The sequence below is a fragment of the Acyrthosiphon pisum genome, chromosome A1, assembly GCF_005508785.2.
Source record: "Acyrthosiphon pisum isolate AL4f chromosome A1, pea_aphid_22Mar2018_4r6ur, whole genome shotgun sequence".
Classification (NCBI taxonomy): domain Eukaryota; kingdom Metazoa; phylum Arthropoda; class Insecta; order Hemiptera; family Aphididae; genus Acyrthosiphon; species Acyrthosiphon pisum.
The window spans coordinates 141,452,159-141,470,322 of NC_042494.1; the positions used below are offsets into that span (position 1 = coordinate 141,452,159).

The 18,164-nt window shown below is 29.6% G+C and overlaps 1 protein-coding gene across 1 annotated transcript in view; it reads left to right on the plus strand.

Annotated features, from left to right (window-relative positions):
- Positions 1-251: 251 nt before the first annotated feature.
- Positions 252-18,164, plus strand: part of LOC100159140 (pumilio homolog 2) — a 111,767-nt gene continuing 93,854 nt past the window's right edge. Inside the window, exons 1-5 of the mRNA XM_029488470.1 lie at positions 252-603; positions 3,404-3,501; positions 4,388-4,591; positions 4,698-4,802; positions 7,576-7,746. Of these exons, the coding sequence (XP_029344330.1) occupies positions 3,421-3,501; positions 4,388-4,591; positions 4,698-4,802; positions 7,576-7,746 (561 nt within the window). The 5' untranslated portion in view covers positions 252-603; positions 3,404-3,420. The remainder of the gene's footprint in view (positions 604-3,403; positions 3,502-4,387; positions 4,592-4,697; positions 4,803-7,575; positions 7,747-18,164) is intronic.

Consider the following 18,164-nt stretch of genomic DNA (forward strand, 5'->3'; position numbering starts at 1 on the left):
CTCATTCCGTATATTATTTAGTGCTATTATGTATTACTATTATGTACTACTTATGTATAATAATATAATCTAAGGTCGTCGCAGTGCCGGTGGTGTGGCGCGCCCGGAATTATGGCACAGTGTTCGCGATATGCGTGGAGGAGAAACGGCGGTCAACGATGGTTGGAACAATGGCGTAACTGTTGTCATCGGTGCGGTTCAATGGACGGGCCTGTGTGATTGTGAATATTTTGTGACAAGCACCCAGGTGACCGCCCACCGGCGCCTCGCCGACCGTACCGTATCAACAACACTTCGGCAAGGCCACCGCCGCGCAGCACCATTATCAGGTATTCCGAACAGTGCCGCCGCAGCTGTGGCAACTACCGTTTTATCTGTTGACCGGGCGACGGGGTAGCAGCAGCGTGCGAGAGAGAGAGAGCCGTAAGCTGGCGCGGAACACCCGATCGGCGCGCACGAGCGGGAGTGAGACGGCGTCACGCTATACGGCGGCCGTGTGCGCGTGCGACGGAGCGAACACCATAGAGAACTATCAATGTCGACCGTCCTTGTCTAATGTAATTCAATGGTGGACAAAACCTCCCGACGGAGGCCGCGTAATTTGTAAATATTATATCATAGCTTAAAAAAAAAAAAAATTTAAAAAAATTATCGTACATAATATACATTATATACGCGTGTATAGTATATATTATATAGGTGTACAGATATATCGTGTTGTAAAATATTGTAAAGTTCCGTTTTGTCCGTTCGTTTTGTGTTTGTGTGCGTGTATGTGTGTGTGTGTGTGTGGTATGAGCGAATGCTGAGTACCGGCTGTGCGTTCCAGAGGTACTTTGTATAAATAACAATAATAATAATAAAAAATAGATAAAATTGAAACAATTAGCCATTGCCCAATAGTATTGCAATTAAAAAACCGTCAGTTGATTAATAACAGTGTAAACAAATCATCTCTCGGTTATTGCTGAACGTTTTTCCATCGGTTCAATTGGTTCTTCGTTCACCATCCGCCGGCTATCGTTACAAGTGAGTCCACCAAATACCGATGTATGCTAAATCCTTTTGGCCAATAACTCGTCTCAATTTGTCCATCATTGGCGTTCATTGCACGCATACTGATCATATTATTATGATTCAATTATAATATAACGGTTCCCTATGGTCTAATACTGATTTAAACTTTTTTTATGATTTCAATTCACTGTTTTGCTATAATTATTGTATTATACTAGCACTTAATGCTAAAAGATTGATTTATCGTTACTCATATTAAATATTTAAGTTGCTTTACATTTTAATGGTTTTTTGAAAAAATAATATACCTAAATTTAAAATTATTACAATAAAATTATAGGTATTTAGTATATTTTAGCCTTTGTGATACTATCTGTGTGAACTTTGATATTCCCTAAATCTCAATAGTAAACCTTAATAAAATCAACAACTGTTAAAGTTATTTCTCTTTTCAATTTATAATTTTGATATAAATTTTTTTGTAATTGTTGTCATATAAAATTAATATTAATTCCAATAATAGTTGGATTTTATGATTTAATAGGTATAATAGGTATATACAATACTAACTATTTTTTGAATTTAAATCTGATATATCTACCTCTACTCTCTAGCAATAGAATAGTTATTTTTGTATGAACAAATTAATTGAGTTATAAGTTTTTAAGAGTTATGCAACTTAAAATGTATCCAAATGTATTGGTTCTTGGTTATGTAAATGTTTGTCTACCTTGGACTAACATTTTTAACCATTTATACCTTTCTTAATATTATGCAGCGCTATTACTCTTGATAATCCACTTAAACATTTTCAGTATTTAAAATCCTTGGTATCAATTTATCATCTAAATTTTGATTTAGTTATTGATATTAGGTATAGTAAAGGACTAGGTATTAAAATCCTTGGATTCTTAAAACTATGTAAAAATAATTGTCTTTGCTGTTTACATGCTGCTGTTGTCACTAGTACTTGGCTGAAGATAAATTGTGTAATATGCATATATAAAATAATTGTTTTAGCTAAATAGGCAGCCTCAGTGTATAATTCAACATTTACCTACTATATTATGTCTTACTATGCCAGGTCTTCAATATTACAACCATGAACTAAGATCTTAGTTCATGATTCCAAAATGCATCTCATTGAAGCTAAAAATCATTTCATTAATTCATTACCATTCTATTAAGTAGGCACCGTCTTTAGGTAATGTTTTAGAACGAATTCCATATACTAATAGTTTTATTTCTCATCACAAACCCAAGAAACTTAAATTTTGTGCATGAAATATATAACATTTTGTCATTTATGTTGCTTAAATTTTTCTTATGTACCTGAGTATTTATGTTAATATTTCGTAGTAAAATGTTCTGTCTATATGGAAGTTCAAATGGTCCAAAGAAGTCCATAATTATATTTAGGTACCTAAATATTTTCACCCCCACCCCACCCTAGAGTAAAAAAAGATTACCCTTGTTATACAGTTATATTAGATAATAATATTGAATATAATGTTTTTGAGTCGACAAACAGAATACTGGTATTAAAAGGAGTGAATATATTATTTTAATTTATTTCATTTGAAGACCAAATACCTATAACCCAAAATAAGTTAGTACCTAAGAGAAATTCTAAAAATAAAACTGTATTAAAGATTAATCTTTTTGAGTTTATTGCTGGTTCTTTAATATTCTTTGTATATATCTATTTTAGTGTTTTTAAAATTGAATTCACAAATTTTTTGTAGGTACTTCTATAAAATTATACTTATAGTATGTACTTAATAAATTAGGTATATGTTCTGTTTAATTATATGAGTTCTAAAATCTAATTAATGTAAAATAAATTGAATCCTTAAATGAGTTAACCAAACTATTAAAGGAATAAATTATATTTATATACGTTCCAAGAGTTACGTCTTATAGCCTGTAGGTATGAGAACATTATTTCTTATTTTTATATTCAGCTTGTTTTATGGATGCTGTATTTTATATTTTGTTGGTAGGTACTTTTGATTACTTATATCAATATTGGTTAACGATAATATTCAATTTATTTATAGAACCATATTAGGTGTACCTATATTCTATATTTCTATAAATATTTCAATAAATTCCAAAATACCTATATATTTGTATCTTACCTAAATATATTCATTTGATTTGTATTCTGTAGTAAATTATAACTATTATCTAGTGTTATTACAATTTTTATTTGGTTTTTATAAATTAGTTATATTATTATAGTTATAATAATATATACTATGAATATTATTTTTAATCTCATTGCCCCCACACGAGTTCTCTCGGTGAGGCGTAGTATTTGTATCCATACTTATATTATGATTGTTATTATGAAATTATAAAATAAAAAATAAAACAATTTCAGATTTCTTACAATTTCAAATGAAGTGGTTAGGCGCAGGGAATGTACCTGTTTCCAGCACAAATAATACAGTGTTGAATAACAGTGGTAATCATTTGCAAGTAAGTTGTTTATATTATTGTAAAGATTTAATACGCTCATATGCATTTGTATTTTATGTTATAATATATATATTTTCTGTATAGTAAAGAAATATTGGTTATTATGATTATTAGGTAGGCATTGACCAAAAATGATATTACCATATAAGACGAAATATGAGCATCAATCAGATTAATGTTGTTGAATCCATATCTTAAAACTATGTTCATTATTTTTTCAATCTAATTTTATATTATTACTTTTTAAATATTATAAAATATCCCTAGTTCTATATTGTGTAGGTGGTTGTCCCAAGTTCCGAAAACGTACTTCAAGTAGTTCAATTGAACCTCCTTAATAACGGGTGTGTGGGTATTGGATAAAATAATAGAGCATACTTCTTCGTATTTCTGCTATGATTATATTAAATACAGATATGTGATTAAATTATTTATACATAATTAATTGATCCAGTTTGACAGTTATTTGAAGGGGTAGGTTCAATCGAACTATTTGAACTGCCAGTTTTAATTTTATTTGGTGCTACTGGTTGTCCCGCAAAAAATCAAGCAACTGTAATAAAGTCAGGTTATAAATCTAGCTTATTAATGATTATGATAATTCGCCCCTCTTCATGGTATAATTTTATAATTTTGTTATACATACCAAAATTAATTGAAATTCCAAAAAATAGATAATATAGACAAACCTATGTGTTCGATTTGCAAAAAGTAAAACACATATTTATATAATATATACCTATATATACAATATACATACAATTTACAATAAAAGGTTAACTATTTAATATATTGCAAATAATTGTATTTGCTAATAGTATAAGCAAAATTGTATGTTTATGATATTTTTTTATTTACCAAAATATTTACAACTTAATTATTTTAGGAGCATCAACAACAGTTAAATGAGAATGAACCAAGTGGAGAAAATGTACTACGACAAACGGTACAAGAAGAACCAATTGTCAATTATGTATTTGATTGTGCATCAGGTGAATCACAAGAATATGGATTACAATCTGCTCCATTACCATCTAAACTCCCACAGCCTAGGTGGCCAGCAACCTCTGAGGACTGTTTTTTAGAGCAAGTAAGTTAATATATTGTTATTTTTATAGATGTCACTTATAATATAAAATATAATATAGGATAAAAAGTAGGATTTGAGGTTTGATTGACTGTTATTTATGTTTAAGATGCAGGAGAAATGGAAATATTTCTCTGCGAAAATGTCTCAACCTCCACCTCAGATATCTGAAGTACCAAATGTACAATATCAATTACAACCAATATTAGTTAAAGTGAGAATTTAAAAAAAATTGTTGCTTTACTCATATATTTTTGTTTACTTAGAAAGGTTTTATTATATTATGATTTGCAAAACTTTAAAAAAAGAATATTTTACGCACGTAGATAGGACACAGTTTTTTATTAGTTAATTGGGTATAAATAGCTTATAAACTATAATATAAATATTTCAGACTACAATTATTCATATTTTTTCTATTTTAAAATAAGAATAATAAAATTGGTTTACCTAGGTAACAACATTTTTTTTTTTTGAAAAGTCAATTTACAAAGTTTTAAAGTATAATACTCAAGTAAATAAAATAATATATGCAATTCTAGTGATATCTATGTGGTCTAAATTTTTAAATGTATTTTAGTTAAAATAGTAAAATACAGGGGCACATATAGTGGGGGTTTAGGAGGGTTGTGACCCCCTACAAAATATGTTTGATTATTTTTACAAATTCTACATAGTATGTACATGTATACTTGTATAATTTGTATAGCAAAATGAAACATAATGTATGAAATATACATAAATATTTAATATGAGCTTAATTATTTATGTCTTGCCTATGAATAAAAGGTGAATAATTGAATTTGTTACGTAAAGGTTTGGGCGTGTATTGTTTTTACCAAAAACTATATTTTTTTCAGCCAAAATGAAAAAAGTTTTTGTTTCCGCCAAATTGTTTTTCTTCCAATGTTATAGTTGAAATTTTAGAACCGCTAGTTATAATTCTGGTTTTGTGTTATTGTTTTATGGTATTCTAAAAAATATATTTCTGAAAATAATATGTTTCCATCCACAGAGTGGTCCAATTATTTCAATGATAGTTTATGTAGAGCTAAAAAATAATTGCAAATCATTCCATTCACATTTGTTCAACGAACAGTTTTACAAATCGCATCATAATATTAATTAAAAAAAATTTAATTTCAAGTTTTCCTACTATTGTCTAATACAAATAAACAATTGCCTCCAAACTAAAAAAAATAATACATATAAAACAGTATAATTAATACGTTAACATCAAAAACTAAGTATAGGTAAATCCAAGAATATTACTCATATGGAATTTTTGAAAACAGTACCTATGGGCTATGTTATATATCTGACAGAAAAAAAAATAAAATCTTTTTTCAGTTTGGCAGAAACGAATAACTCCAAAAGACTTAACTCATAAAGCTAATTAACCTAACCTTCTCCTCCTCACACTATTCATCTACACTTCCAGATATGCCGAAATAGAAATGTTTTCAAATTCAGACCCTCCCTAAAATAGGGCCATTTTAATATTATATAATGATAGATAATGAATCCTTGATAATTGTTTAATAAAATCAAGGATTTCATAAAATTGTTATTATTTTAATTCATATACACAATAGTTGCATAGGTCCAATCATGTAAATCAGCAGTTCTCAACCTCTTTATATCCCCGTACGACGTATCACCTATACAATTTCAAATTTTTCATGTACCACTTCACCAATTAACGTTTTTTTCCTTATCAAAATTGAATAGGTTTTTTTTAAATGTATGAAAATTTATTTTATTAGGAACTACTAAATACCGCGTACAACAAGAATACCAATTTGTGTTTGTGTTTTGTGGTGCATTTAGGTGTTATGTGCACACTTTTTACTTCCCCCAACTTTGATAAATGGACATAACATTTATTTCTATATCTGATGATTATCTGATATATGAAATATTAAATATATTTTGTAGAAAACAAATGATAATTCATTCAAAATAGATCTATTATTTAAACAAAACTTATTGAATACAATATATTGTGTAGAAATATTAATAATAACTAAACATTTATATAATATTTATTTGGGTAGATAGGTTTAACACCTCTAATTGATCAAGATCCAATTTCTCATTATCTGAATCTATTATATTCATAAAAATCCATTATCTTACTTAAATATTTTACTTAGTTTTTATTGCCATGTTTCACTTGTGTGAAAACCATTTATAATTTTTATTTCTCTCAGACAACAAATATATAATTTCTATTTTATGCCATAAACTGTATTTGATAACAGAGACATAGTTTTTTCATACAAAAAAAAAAAAATAATAAATAATATTTCATTTCATTTTTGCTGCTAAAAAAATACTTACATAACCGCCACTATATCTTTTGATCACTTCATGAATCTTTAATGCTACCCACCTTTAAAATTTGGCACCCAGGACTTTGTCGAAATCACCCTTCCTTCCTAAATGTTCCACTTTTTGTGTTTTAGAGCTTTAAAATAACCTGATACAAAATTCATCAGTCTTGATAATGACAATTTATGGACATTTAGATATATTATTTTCAATTTTTTTCTAGTTAAATAAGTTTTTATATTTAATATTTAGTACTTTTAGTTAATTATAAATATCGTTGAAGTTTTTAACCTCTATTATATTTTTATTTGAATTCAGGTTTATTGTTTATTGATTTAAACAAATTTGAACAGCTAATTATATCATTTTTTCATACATTTAAAAAAAAAAACCAATTTTCCCCTATTGTTAAAATCAAAGACGTATGGCTTTATTTAAAATATCAGCATGCATATGTTTTCATCTATTAAAATTATTGTTGCACGTCTAAATTATTTAAGGCATTTGACAGCAATTTTTTTTACTGTACCACTAATTCATCATTATTGTGTTTATAATAGTTTTTAGTATTTTAATAGTTCCAAAATCAAATCAGAGACATTTTTATAGGTTTACATTGCAACTTACAGTATACCTTTTTTATTATATTTTAGTCTGGAGAAGGTGGTGCAGAACAGTATGTTTATGGAGCACCCCCAGGATTGCATCCCTATCAGCAGCATATGGCAGATTTAGCAAACTCTTCAATGGCACATAGTTCAGCACATGCAATTATGTCAACACAACAGCAACATACTATGGACTTACACATGCGAAATGGAGAAGTAAGTATCTTATTTGCTTATTTTATGTTTTAAACTTCTAAAATGTTCTAAAATAAAAACTGTTACATCCATTATATTATACAGTTGAGTCTTTATAACTCGAATAATAAAAACGATAGAAATAAATTAGGCTCATGTATTTTTTGAATTATAATATACCTAAAAAATAACTTATTTACACACTTCAAGGGAAAAGAAAACACTTTGAGTTATCGCGACTCATTTAGTATTTCAATTTTAAATTTTTAAATTTATTAAACTAATATTATGTTTTGAATTAAATTTAATATTTTACTATAAGTTTGTAAAATCTTGCTGAAAAGTAATTAAACTGGCTTGGTATTATAACATTTTTGAAATACTTGAAGACATTTAAAAACACTGTACTTGGTTTATGTTTTGTGTTATAGTTTACTTATGTTTGATAAATTTACATGGTTTTTACAAAAAATCATTATATATTAATATGTATTTACTTACTGATGTAAGCAAACACTGTTTGAATCCTTTTACTAATTTAAGTTAAACACAATATTTATTATTGAAATTCTAAATGATCTGTTACAATATGAATCAACGCGTGGGAGTATGGGATATTAAACATTTTTAAGGTGTCTATACAAAAAAATGTGCACATAATATGTTTGAAAATGAGTTTAATTTAGTTTTCAATATTTTTATTAGATTTATTATTATAATATTATTACTTAATGATTAAATTATAACTGTTATATTTCTCAGCCAATTTCTATTCTGTTTATTCTACTTAACAGATGAAGCATGCATGTTATTTTTTATTTTTAAATCTGATGAGTAAAATTTTTTTAACATTGCAAAATTTGTGTTCACTTGTGTTGAAAATTGTAACATTTGTGTTGGAAAAATTAGTTGATTTAATAACAATGAGTAAAAGTGTTTAATAAAAAAAAATGGAAAATATTTTGATGGATGTTATTTATTTTTTAGATGCATTTCATGGGCATTAGATTTATCTGATAATATATAAAAAATATGCTAAACAGTAAAAACAATTGATTTCATTCAGACATTTTTTTATGATATCAAACGATAATTCTGTAAAATAAATGTATATTTTTTTTTTATAAGGTAGTATATGCACACTTAGCATAATTATATTGATAACTGGATATAATTTATTCAATAATAATATATTACATTTCATTTTCATAATTCTGAAAAAAAATTAATATAAAACAAAGTACCTAGTACCTGCAACTGCTTGCATCGTTTTTTATAACTATATAAGATAAGCGATTGGATTATGTTACATGTTTATGTTGGTTTAATATTTATTATTTTTTATCCAAACTGTGTGCATTATTTTTATTATTCAGAAGTGTACTTTAAAACAATTGAAAGTAGCTCAAGTTCATTTATACCATAATATTATATTCGTTGTTACTTGTTAGTTGTTTGTACATAGTAATATGTATATATATATAAATTATTTATAATGATATTATTATCAGAAGATTCAGGCATATAGAGATAAGTGTCAATAATATATTAACTGAGTGACTATACCGCAAATGACGTCATCGAGTTATTTACGGTTACCATAGCAATTAGCAACAGAATAATGCCCAATTATTTGTTCGTAATTTGTTTTCCTGCAAACGCAGTTTTAAGTATCTATAAGTTATAATATTATCTTAATAAATTGAAATGTTGGGGAGATTAATCTTGTGGAATTACGCTGAAAAAATAATTGCATTTTTGTACTTTTCGCACGCAGTGTGCCTTAGTGATTAAGGCCGATTATCATAGGAATACATAGTTGGAATTTTATACCGAATTCGAAATGAAAAATGTTAGTGACCGTGGTCTGACATCACCACATGTGCAACACAATAATATTATTGTAATGTCGCGTCGGTCTTGATCGCGTTGAACACGTCGAGTGTCGACGACCAGAGCGAACGACACGGTGTGTCGGTGTCCGTTTTGCGATTGTCCATCGCGACTCGCGAATCTATCCGCGCCCGTCACATATCATGACGACTACGCGCCGCCGCCGCTCCGGGTGTCTCCCGGTCCCCTGACACGCGCGTGTCGTGTCTACCTGTTGTACCGACGCAAACGCGCACGCGCGTCTTGCGTTCCGGTGCAATGGTTTTTTCTGCCGTTCTGTTACGGCCTACGACTTTATTATTATAACAATATTATAATATTATATACGAACTATTTTTATAACAACATTATATAATGTATTATTTTCCGAGAAATATCCGTGAAAATGTCGAAAGTAATAATAGCGCCGGAACGACAGATCACGATTCACGGCTACAGTGGTACAAGTCTCACAAATTGACGGTGATCGTCTATAACGTTTTATTAAGTCCATATTATTATCGACTGTCGTCGTCGTAGTATTATAATTTATAACTATCGTAATTTGATCGCGTCGCGCATACGAAGCAAAACAATATTATTCAAATTTCAAAGACAAACGAGATTATGTGTCGTCGGCGCACGAATGTTTTGTATCCCTCCCGTCTGTAGGGATACAAATACAAAATATATAAATAATAATAAAATAATATAATATTGTATAGCACTTTATTATTATTATTATAAAAACATTCCGCTGTGCCGGCGTGCGCGAGGAGCGCTAGTGTTTTCAACCGGGTATGGTGTTCGGTGGGTAGTGGGCGGCGGGCGACCGGTAGCCGCAGCCGCAGCCCTCAGCCACCGCGCCAGTGTCAGTGTGTGTCCGTGTTCGCATGCGAAATGTTGCCGTCCCGGCGCGTCCGTTAACCGTGTGATTTCGCTGCAATATTATTATTACTATTATTATTATTATTTACTGCTATCGATTAGCCGGACACATTTCGCATTCGGTAAACGGTTCTCTCACTCGATCGTTCTCCACCTCCCCGTGATCGCATCAGTGTAAATAGAGTGTACAAATATAATTTGACGTGTTCTAGCGAGTGCCTGTGTATAATAACCATAGTGTAATAGTCATATGTACACGCGAGTCTTACGTGTTTCGCGTGCGTCGATCACACCCCTCAGTCCCGGTGCTATATAAGGGTACATGTGGTCGCGGTAGGGTAGAAGACTAACCGCTCACACACACGCCGCCGTGTGTCGACGAGGAGATACGCATGATTCTGTCGCAGGAGTTCAAACCGACAACCATGAAAGACATGGGCACGGAAATGGTGAGCGATCGGTAGAGTATTTCAGTTACCACACGATAGTGCCACCGCCGTCGATCGTGTAAAATCCTTATAAATATTACACACTTGTACGGTATAATAATGTTATTATACCCATCACGTGCGCGTTACAATATTATAGTAAGTCTGAGTGTGTTCCCCCACCACGTTTATCATCGAGTTCAGTCGTCTACCGGTCGGCCAACGCTTTTGTTCTCGAGCGAGTCACCGTCGTCAGTGGGCGCGTGTGTGTTTGCGCGCGCTAGACCGATTTTCAAGGTTAGAAAACGGCGGCGGTGGCGAATTCGCATTTCGCACTCGCGCACAAGGTTTGGCCCAGAAAACGCGTGCCCAACGCGCTCGGCCCGTAATATGAAATTATTATTATCTCGGACAGACGTCGTTTGTATCTTCCACTCCCGGTCCCGCGAGTAGAGAGCATTGCGCGAACGTTATATCATCAAGCCCCCGGTCTACAACAATAATAACAATTCTGAAGCACGTTCGTTTGGGCATAATATTGTAATAATATCGCACAAAATCGTATCACATCCAGTATTTTTATTATTATCATCATCATCTCGCGGTTGACGTGATATTTATAAAAATGTGTTACTTATTATATTTATATAATAATTATGATGATATGCGTTCCACATATGGCATGCGTACGTATGTTTTTTTGAGGTTATGATTTCATTGTTTGTTGTTGTTCGCGTGTGCGGTGCGGACGAGGCGAGCGGTGTTGTCCTCCTCGTGCGTGTGTTTATTGTCATGCTCACATCTTGTATGAATTATACGGTTTCCGTTGTTTGACTCGTTCTTGTATATGTGCGCCGTAACCGTGTGGTAGGTAGGTTATGGGCAACTACGTCGTGGGGATCTGTATATTATTATAGTTGCCGCCTTGCCGGTGTCGTCTCTGCCGAGTTATTACATAATGGTCCGTTCGGGGTATTTCCTCGTGTTCGCCGACACAAGTAGAACACCCGTCGTTGAGAATCGCTCGGCCCCGGATTTCTCTACGTTTTTCTCTTTTCGGTTTTTTACGAGTGAACATGGCCGTTGTTAAATTTGTATCGCGATGTGACGTCTTGCGAAATCGTCGTGTCGAATTATTCGAGCAGAAAGTTGTTTTCTACTTTTCTTGTCAAATTGATCGGGGAAAGTAATGAAAAATGAACTACGTTCTTGTCTTAGCCGCTTGTGGGGTGGTTCAAAATCGATTTATTTAAAACATTTTTTTTTCAGGGGGGGGGGTTGATCTTGAGGTTAAGTGAGCTAGATAGATTGATTTTATTTTCGGTTTATGTATATCTATGATAAATCATTTGACTATGATTTTCCTGAGTTATTGTTGTAAGTATGATGGTAAAGCGAGTGGTAAAGGCAATTCGTATTGGCCTCAAGTCAAAATTATTACTTTCCCTTTCTTTTCAATTGTAAAGACTTATTATGGCTTAATATAATATTGTATTATTTATCAGAATTTATCTATTATTAGTCCCATTAGTCATTATGCATAGTATTTTTTATTGAAAAAATTGTTAACGTTATTTTATATAATTTAAAATACCTGAGAGGTAGGTAAGTAGGTACCTATATGTAGTTATAATTTTGGTATCTTAACTACATCTTGCATTAAGTAATCAATTTAATGCATTCATACGTTTATTCCCTTGCTGTAATACATTTTTAAATGCGTAGAAAAATTACCTGCCTAATTTAATTAAACCAAGTGATTGTTCTTGAAAACTTTTTCGCTGACACGTAGGCCAAGTAGGTAGTTGGACATTATTTATGTATTCTTCGAAATTCTATCACTATTCACTGTAATAATTATTAAGTAATAAACTGACTTTTTTACTTTATTGTTAGAAGGCATAAAATAGTCCAAAGGGTACGACGAACTTAAATTGGTAAATTATAATACAAAAGTCAAAAATATATTATTCAATAATGCAAAATAGGCCTAATAACAATTAAATACTAATTAATTTTTTAAATTTTAAAGTATAAGAAAGTTCTACATTTCTAAATTCTAATAAAGTATATTATGGTTAATTATGCGATGAAAAATGCATTCGGTAATCATTAAATAATTATCTAAAAAGGCCATTTTTATTTAAATAGATAAATTCTGTACACGCAGTTAATTATTTTTAGTCACCGATGTAAAACAAAAGGTTCATTGTAAATTATTCATAATACATAAGAAGCTTGATGTTAACATAACCTAAATAATGTGCTTACGCTACACGCTTTAGGAAACCTTGATAATTCTTAAAAAAAGAATTAAATTTTTTAATTTCAACATTGAACATTCTATGTGGGAGCTATAGTCATTTAAAATATTTTATTGTTTTTTCCTAAGACTGTTTTACATTTTTAAATTAAAGAATGATTAGGTATATACCTAATTTTCTTTCTTTTATATATTGTTTAAATAGATAGCTTTTATTGATATTTATTATTTTACAATGTCTTCGATATATTTTAAAGCAATATCATGATTCATGAAGTATCTATACTTATATCTTTTAATCAAAATATGTTTGAAATGATTAATTATTATACACTTTATACATAACGCAGTATTCCACCTACAAATTACAATTCGTTATTTTAATTTATGACTTAGGTACTGATAGGTGTTTCAATTTAATTTTTTGGGAATTCAGGTGAATTATCGCAGCGGCTTTTGCTTACTTTGAAAGAATTACCTTGGTAGGCGGTTGGTTGGTAGTTAGCTGGTCGAGCGCCGAGTAAACGGTATTTAGTGAATTCATTATTATTTACTTATTTAGCTTCTGTAACACCGCAGTTTATGCGAAAACGTTTTCAAGCGCATTTTCTTAGTTTTGGATTTCTGCCATTAGTGGATAAATAAAAGACAATCGACCAAAGTAGGCCGTTGGCCTAACGGAGGGTCTATGATTAAAGTGCGACGATTTACCTGTGAGTACGCGCTACTCGCGTGGTTATTTCTAGAGCCCATTCCCTCCGCATGTGTGTGCATTACGCTGCAGGGCGGCGGGGTACTACCGTGCCGGTCTGTGAATTAAAAAGTATTGTGGCAGGGAGCGTGCAACACGTGGGTGTCGGGTTCTCCGCAGGAGTTTGTGGAAACCTTACTGGGCGGTACGCCTGATCAATAAATCGCGGTATCTATCCTCAGTATATTTCGTTATTCCACGTGTTTTGTCCTGTATTTTATACGTCTTGGTCTTGCTCTTGTTCCCAACTCCTATTACCGTAGCACATAATATAGCAATCATAATAATATTATACATATATTTTATCGCCAACATTACAGACAATTTACCTAAAGATTTTTTAAATAGTTGGTTGTTTTTACACGTAAATTACCGATCGAATTTAAAAGTTTTCTAGAAAAACATTTTATTATTATCGTTATATGCTGCAAGTACGTGACATATAACAATATTTGTATCTCCAATGCTTTTTTTTTATATATATAAAATAATCATGTTCTGTTAGTTACGTAATGTGGAGTTTTTTGTTTGGAAGGTTTCGTCGTATAAAATATTTACAAAATGGGAACTGTTTATTACGAGGTTTATTACTTTTGTAATTAGCTTTAATATTATTTTATTGTCCAGGGTTCCTATTCAACTTGAATGGGTAGTCATATTGTAACTACCAACTTATCATTAATACCCTGTTAAATTTATAAGTTTTTTGTTCGTGGTGAAAAGTTTTTTTTTATCTTATAAGCAAATATAAGATATAATAATATAATATAATCAATATGTTTACGAATGATACCTTCTGATATTTATATATTATTTATTATATCAAATGAAACAACACCCTTATATATAGGTTTAGGTATTTCGATTATCATTAACTTCGTAGCTTTATAAAAATAATATATTTTATAATATTTCTTTTGTTTATATTTTTTGTATTTTTATTAATTTATAACAACAAAATATCTAAGACAGGATGTAATATATTTACGAGTAAAGTAAACACGTTAACCCCTCTACTGCGCATTGATCTCGTTATTGTACATACTAAACATGTGTTAAACAGATACGGACCACTTTTGTATTTAAAGAACCAAAATTGTTACATTGGTTTTCCTCAAGAGGACGTAAACACTTATATCTTTATCCTGCAGCTGTGTAATGTCATCCCAAATTAGTTCGTAGGTGAAGATGTAACAGTTTATCTACTAAACATACCGGAAAATATTTTTTGCTTAACAAAATAATTTGGTTATAAGAAATTAATAAAGTACAAGTTGGATGGGAAGTAATGTACGTTTATCATACGTTGTAGCTATGGTATATAATACCGGTTTTGATCTTTCTACTAATTTACGGCTCTATTTTATTTAGATATATATTATTATCTTACTTAATTGTTACTATACCTACTCGTATGCATACCACCCTTACGCGTATTGGCATATTTTCTTATAATTATCAAACTATAAGTAAAAACTAAGTATAATTATATATTAATCTGTATTTTATAGTATTTAAAAAGGTTTACGTTAATTATAACAACAACATATCAGTAGTTAAAAAGAACAGTCGAGCTTAATTATTAAAAACAACCGCCTTTAATAAAAAAAAGCTACCTATAGCCTACAGGTAGTTACTAATATATTTTTGTAATAATTGTTCATTTACTTATACTTAGGCACTAGTAAGGGTATTATTTTATTTAACAGTAGAGCTTCGAACTTACCAGCAAATAATTAATACCGTGTGCCCGCAAAAACAGTATACTGTATAATTAAATGACCCATATTACTCAGTATCCTACCTTATACATATTTTTGAATTCTGTTTGTGGGATATGAAACTAGACTATATGACTATTAAATTAGATATCAATCTCCCGCAGACAGAATTCTAAAATATGTATATAGCACTGAGTAATGTAGGTAACTGCATTATAATAGAGTGTATAGTCAGTTTTTGCAGACACTGTAAATATATATTTATTTATCTATCATTTAAAATATATTTTTTTTTGAAATTCTTTATAACAGTTAAAACTTACTTTAACACTTATTTGTGTTCATAAATTTATAATCACCTATGATTTTAAACAATTTAAGTTACGGATTGGTTTACCAAATAAGTTATGCGGAAATCATTAATATGAGGTGATAATTCGTAGTTAACTAGTTGTTGCTAAGTTATTATATTTTATGAAAATACTTATTTTTAGTTTTTTAGTAAAGCTATAACTACCTATGATTTAAAAAATATTTAAGTTACGGATTGGTTTACCAAACAAAATATATGCGGACAAATATTAATATGAGGAAATTAGTCTCGAAATTAGTAATATACTAATATCAATAATATCTACTATTAAGATTATCTATCTACTAAGTTATATATTTTTAAGAACTATAATTTTAAATTAACCATATAATAAATATTTGTTGGTTTTTCCTAAAATATTTACAATTACCAATGATTTAAATAATTTTAAAGTTAGGAATTGGTTTACCAAAGAAATCATGTGGACAATATTAATATGAGGAGATAACTCGTAGACTAGTGCATTTTGCTAAGTAATACACGTAATACATTTATTAATTTATTTTTCTAAGTAAAAATTGTATTATTTATTTTGTTAGTTTTTTTTCCTTGTACATTTAAGATTGCCTATGATTAAAAAAATATTTAAGTTACGGATTGGTTTACCAAAAATAATATGCGGATAACATTAATATGAGGAAATACCTAATACCTATACCTATATAGCTAGTTAATAGTAAATCCCAAGCTCTTGCAATGCAATTAAAGCTTTTGAATAGGTACATAGTAAAAATTAATTTTAATAATTTTTGAATTTAAATTTAAGATCTTTGATGATTAATAAATATTAAAGTTACGGATTGGTTTACCAAGTAAAGCATGCGGATAACATTAATATGAGGAGATTGGACTGACTTATTAAAGTATTTAATTATTGTTAGTTGTTAAGGTATCGGATATCCCTAAATTTTTTTTAAAATTAATTTTTAAGTTAATAAATATATAGGTACTTATTGTTATGCGTTTTATTAAAATTTCGATACCTACATATTTTTGTGTTTTTAGTTATTTACCTATCATTGAAACGCAATTTTTTAAGTTCCTAGCAACATACCTAGCTACTTCAATACTTATTTAATGTTCGTAAACTTAAGATCACCTATGATTTAAATCAATAAAAGTTACGGATTGGTTTACCAAATAAGTTATGCGGAAAACATGTTTATGAGGTGATTATATTTCTCGTAGGCTTAGTAAAATGTTTTGAAAAAATACTGTTTATTTTTGTAAATTTACAATCGCCTATGATTTTAAAAATATTACGTTACGGATTGGTTTACCAAACAAAATATTTGAGGATAAATATTATTAATATGAGGAAATTCGTAATAGTTTAAATTAATTGTTAAGTTAAACATTCTTTAAAACTAATTTTGAACTATATTAATTATTTGTTGTTTTTTCCTGAATTTACAATCACCTATGATTTAAAAACATATTTAAGTTACGGATTGGTTTACCAAAGTAAAACATGCGGAAAATATTAATATGAGGAGATAATTCGTAAATCAGTGATTTTTGCTAAGTACCTAATACATATTTTATTTGAATAATATAAACATATTAGGTGTTTAAGTATTTTATATTTAAGACCCATGATTTAAAAATATTGAAGTTACGGATTGGTTAACCAAAAATTGTTTGCAGATAACATTAATATGAGGATATACCAAACTATAGTTACTAGTAGATAAAGAGGTTTTGTAAAATGATTTATTGAATTTTTAAACCCTTTTGAATACCTACATAGATACTTAAAATTATTTAGATCTTTCATTATTTTAAAATTTTATAAGTTACGGATTGATTCACCAAAAAAAAACTCGTGTATGAGATTTTAAGATTTAGAATTACTTACTAATTATCATGTGGGTACCTATGTGTTTTAACCCATGGGTTAGAAAATAAAAAAAAAAGTTAGAAATTAGTTTTAAAGTTTATAAAATTCAGATATATAGGTGTACGAAACTAGGAGGTATCCTGTAATACTATATTATTAGAACTATACAATGTACGTATATAATACAATTATTATTTTTGAAATACTTATACTTGTATTTAAAACTTAAATATTTAATGTAAATTATTATTTTAATTCTAGTTTATTTAATTATTAATTAATTTATGAACTATACACTTCAAC